The sequence below is a fragment of the Malurus melanocephalus genome, unplaced genomic scaffold (assembly GCF_030028575.1).
Source record: "Malurus melanocephalus ecotype Western Australia unplaced genomic scaffold, MMel_1.1 scaffold_806, whole genome shotgun sequence".
NCBI classification, from domain to species: Eukaryota; Metazoa; Chordata; class Aves; order Passeriformes; family Maluridae; genus Malurus; species Malurus melanocephalus.
This window is the reverse complement of record NW_026624038.1, coordinates 146,405-151,389: the sequence shown is the minus strand read 5'-3', so window position 1 is coordinate 151,389 and position 4,985 is coordinate 146,405. Positions and strand designations below refer to the sequence as shown.

At 66.0% G+C, this 4,985-nt stretch overlaps 1 protein-coding gene across 1 annotated transcript in view; it reads left to right on the top strand.

The window, feature by feature from the left end:
• Nucleotides 1-4,985, top strand: part of THRA (thyroid hormone receptor alpha) — a 10,224-nt gene that overhangs the window by 2,622 nt on the left and 2,617 nt on the right. Inside the window, exons 3-8 of the mRNA XM_057385289.1 lie at nt 218-279; nt 2,048-2,148; nt 2,232-2,379; nt 2,763-2,968; nt 3,531-3,677; nt 3,770-4,060. Of these exons, the coding sequence (XP_057241272.1) occupies nt 218-279; nt 2,048-2,148; nt 2,232-2,379; nt 2,763-2,968; nt 3,531-3,677; nt 3,770-4,060 (955 nt within the window). The remainder of the gene's footprint in view (nt 1-217; nt 280-2,047; nt 2,149-2,231; nt 2,380-2,762; nt 2,969-3,530; nt 3,678-3,769; nt 4,061-4,985) is intronic.

The window sequence follows — 4,985 nt, the reverse complement described above, 5'->3', positions numbered from 1 at the left end:
GGGTCCCCAGAGCCCCTCTGCCACCCCCCATCCGCACCCCAGTGCCGGACACCCCCCCCCGTGACATCGCTGGGACCCCCGGGCGGCGCCTGCCCCCCTCCCAGCAGAGAAGGGGGTCCGAGGGGGGTTTCGGGGGGCTGTTGGGAATTTTGGGAGGGGGGGAGCAGCGGGATTCCGCGAGCACCGTCCCAGCCTTTCCCCCCAACCCCTCCTGCAGGTGGCTGGATGGGAAGCGCAAAAGAAAGAGCAGCCAATGTTTGGTGAAGAGCAGCATGTCAGGTACGGGGACCCGCGGCACCCCCGGAGCCCCCCCCCCCGGGCACCCCATGGCCCTGCTGGGCACCCCCGGRTCACCCGAGCACCCCACGGGATCGCCCCGTGTCCCTGGTGGACACCTCGGGGACCCCAAACCCTTACTAGGGACCCTTGGACACCCCACGTCCCTGGCGGACACCTTGGGGTCCCCAAATATTTTCCAGGCACCCCAGAGTGTGACGGACACCCCATGTCCCTGGYAGGCACCCTGGGGACCCCAAGTCCTTGCCAGTGTCACCCCAAAGTCCACGGACACCCCTTGTCCCCCACGGGCACCCCAGGGCTCACATGTCCGTGCAGGCACCCCCCTCTCCCACGGACACCCCACATCTCGACTGGGTCCCCCGGAGTCCCACAGACACCCCTTGTCCCCCGTGGGCACCCCGAGGTCCCCACATCTCCCAGGCACTCCAGAATCCCCTGCACACCCCATTCCCACGCCCCGCACCCCAAATCCCCGCAGGGTCTCCCCGGGGTGCCAATCCCCCGCGTCCCCCCCGTGTGTAGGGGTGGTGCCAGCGGGGCGGCAGCGCCCTGGGGTGGGCGATAAGGGGGGCCCCGCGGGCGCTGCCCCCCGCCCTGCCCCATTCCCCGGCGGGGAGCGGCCGGCGCCGGCGGGACCGGCCGGGGGGGCCGGGGGGAACCGAGCGTCCGGCTCCCGCCCATCCCCTGCACCCGCCCCGCTCCGGGAGAGGGGAGCACCCGGGGACCCCCACCTCGAGCACCTGCAGGGCACCGATCCCCCACGCCTGGGTTTGGGGGATCCCGGGTGGGTGCGGTGGTCCTGGGGTACCGGGGACACCCCCCGAATTATGGGTGCTGCGTGTAGGGGGGACTCAAGCAGCCAGACCCCTCCCCACCCCTCGGGGACCCCAATTTCCAGCCCCCCCAAAGCACGAGGGTGGGCTCCCAGGGAGACACGAGGAATTTGGGGTGCTGCAGGCCGCCCCGTGCCCCATGGATGATCCGTGCCTCAGTTTCCCTGAGGCTGGGGGGACTCTGGCGAGGGGCTGGTCCCCTCTCCCGGACAATGGCGGGGACAGTGGGTCTTTGTGTGCCGGGGGGACGGGGACCCCCCCGCTGCCGGTGCCCGGCCGGGTAATGGGATAATGGGGGCTTTATTGGTGCGGGGGGCTCGGGCACCCCCCACACACCCCCGGCCTTAACCCTTCCCGTGCCGGCGATGGGGCAGGGGCAGGGCACACAGTGCTGGGTGTGGGCAGAGGGGAAACTGAGGCACGGGGAGGGGATGGCTCAGGGGTGTGCAGGAATCCCTGACAGAGTTTTGGGGGGTGGGGGGGTCTCTGATGTGGGAGGGTCCCTGGTACAGGGTGCTCCAGGGGTCCCTGACTTGGGGTTTCCTGGGGGTCTCTGAGATGGGAATTCCTGTCTTGGGATCCTCTGAGGGTCCCTGAGATGGGAATTCCTGTCAGGGGGTGCTCTTGGGGTCCTTAAGATGGGAATTTCTGTCCCGGGGTGCTCTGGGGGTCTCTGAGGTGGGAATTTCCATTATGGGGTGCCCTGGGGGTCCCTGCCCTGCGGTTCCCTGGGGGTCCCTAACCCGGGGTGCCCTGGGGGTCCCTGCCCTGGGGTGCTCTGAGGGTCCCCGAGATGTGAATTTCCATCACGGGGTGCTCTGGGGGTCCCAGAGATGGGAATTCCTGTCCTGGGGTGCCCTGGAGGTCCCTGCCCCGTGGTGCCCTGGGGGTCCCTGACCCGGGGGTCCCCGCAGGGTACATCCCTAGTTACCTGGACAAAGATGAACAGTGCGTGGTGTGCGGGGACAAGGCCACCGGCTACCACTACCGCTGCATCACCTGCGAGGGCTGCAAGGTGAGCTGGGGCTGGGGGCTTTGGGGGGGCTCAGGGGGGCTCAGCAGGGCTCAACTGCGTCCCCCCACCCCGGCTGTCCTCAGGGATTTTTCCGTCGGACCATCCAGAAGAACCTGCACCCCACCTACTCCTGCAAGTACGATGGGTGCTGTGTCATCGACAAGATCACCCGCAACCAGTGCCAGCTCTGYCGCTTCAAGAAGTGCATCTCCGTGGGCATGGCCATGGACCGTGAGTTGGGGGGCACGGAGGGGGGCTCGGATGGGGGGCAGGTTGGGCTCCGGGCGCTGTGGGGCAGATTGGGGTACCCAGAGCAGCTGTAGGGTCAGGTACTGTGATGCAGCTGTAGGGTGGGGTGCATTAATAGGGCTCCTCGCTGACTGGAGGGGGGTCCCAGACCACAATGGTGGGGTTTTGGGGGATGGGTTGGGGTCCTGGTTCTGTGGAGTGCCCAGAGCAGCCACAGGAGGAGGCTGGGGGTCACAGTGGGGTGCAGTGCTGCAGGTATGGGGTGCAGGATGGGGTGGTCCCAGCTGATGTGGGGGGTCTCATGGCTGATGTGGGGGGTCCCAGCTGATGTGGGGGGTCTCAGCTGACGTCGGGGGTCCCGGCAGTGGTGCTGGATGACTCCAAGCGGGTAGCCAAGCGGAAGCTGATCGAGGAGAACCGGGAGCGGCGGCGGAAGGAGGAGATGATCAAGTCCCTGCAGCATCGCCCCAACCCCAGCGCCGAGGAATGGGAGCTGATCCACGTCGTGACGGAAGCCCACCGCAGCACCAACGCCCAGGGCAGCCACTGGAAGCAGAAGCGGAAATTCCTGGTGAGGGGATGCACCCGAGGGTSTCTGTCACCATCCTGGACCCCCACCCTGTCCCCCAGCCCCAGCTGGGATCCGCTGAGCGCTCGCACACTCGGCGCACACGTGGTGGCAGTGCCAGCGTTTGGGATGTCACCCGTGTCCTTGGGCAGTCGAGGGGGTGGGGACATTGCTTGGTGTCCTTGAGCTGGTCACCCCCAAAGGGTTCAGGGGTGAGCAGTGACCGAAGGGGACAGCTGTGCCCGCGGGTGGCCCCAGCGCTGGCCCTGCTGGCCCTGTCGCTGTCCCTGTCGCTGTCACGCAGCTCCCTCTCCTGGCTGCTGCACCGGCCCTGCCACCAGCGTTCCCTGGTGACATGGGGACCCAAAGGGGATGGCAGGGTCACATCACACCCCCGGGGGTGCCCAGAGAGGGCGACTGGGTCACACCGCACCCTCAACACCACTGCCCACCATGGGGGTCCCGGAGGGGGGCACGGTCACTCYGCACCCCCAGTGCCACCATGGGGGTCCTGAGGGGACACATGGTGACATCGCACCCCCTCAACGCCACCGTGTCCCCACAGCCTGAGGACATCGGCCAGTCCCCCATGGCCTCCATGCCCGACGGGGACAAAGTCGACCTGGAGGCGTTCAGCGAGTTTACAAAAATCATCACCCCGGCCATCACCCGCGTGGTCGACTTTGCCAAAAAACTGCCCATGTTTTCAGAGGTAACGGCCGGCCGCCGAGTTTGGGGAGGGTCCAGGGTGGTCTGCCCAGGCTCTGAATCACACCAAACCCCCCCAAAAAACTGCCCCCCCAGCTGCCTTGCGAGGACCAGATCATCCTGCTGAAGGGGTGCTGCATGGAGATCATGTCGCTGCGGGCGGCCGTGCGCTACGACCCCGAGAGCGAGACGCTGACGCTGAGCGGGGAGATGGCGGTGAAACGCGAGCAGCTCAAGAACGGCGGCCTCGGCGTCGTCTCCGATGCCATCTTCGACCTGGGCAAGTCCCTCTCTGCCTTCAACCTGGATGACACCGAGGTGGCCCTGCTCCAGGCCGTGCTGCTCATGTCCTCAGGTGTGTGCGTGCACGGGCGGTGGGGGAATGGGGTGGGTGCTCCATGCCCGGGGAATCGGGGTTGGGTGTTGGATGGGGTACCGTGATGCCAGGAGACCCCAGAATTTGGGGATGCATTGGGTGGGCACTCTGATGCCTAAAGTCCTCACTTGTCCTGGGGGGTGTTGGGTGGGCACCTACCCTGATGCCCAGAGATCCCAGAATTTTGGGATGCATTGGATGGGCACCGCAATGCCCAGTGCCCCCAGAATTCAGAGATGCATTGGCACCCACCCTGATGCCCAGAGTACTCACTGACCTAGGGGGTGTTGGGTGGGCACCTCAATGCCCAGAGATCCCAGAATTTGGGGATGCATTGGGTGGACACCGCAGTGCCCAGAGCCCCCAGAATTTGGGTATGCATTGGGTAGGTACCCACCCTGATGCCCAGAGTACTCACTGACTTGGGGGGTGTTGGGTGGGCACCTACCCTGATGCCCAGAGATCCCAGAATTTGGGGATGCATTGGGTGGGCACCACAATGCCCAGAGCCCCCAGAATTTTGGATGCATTGGGTGGGCACCCACCCTGATGCCCAGAGTACTCACTGACCTCGGGGGTGTTGGGTGGGCACCCCAATGCCCAGAGCTCCCAGAATTTGGGGATGCATTTGGTGGGCACTCTGATGCCCAGAGATCCCAGAATTTGGGATGCATTGGGTGGGCACCCACCCCCATGCCCAGACTCCTCACTTGTCCTGGGGGGTGTTGGGTGGGCACCCCAATGCCCAGAGCCCCCCCACATCTTCAGGATGTGCTGGGTGGGAAACTGTTGCCCCCCACCCTTGGATTTTGGGGGGGATTTGGGGTGGTTACCCCAATGCCCAGAGCTTCAGGCAGCTGTGCCAGGCTGGGAGGGGTGTCAGGGTGAGCACCCCAATCCTCAACATCCCATGAGGTGGGCACCCCTGTCCCTGGT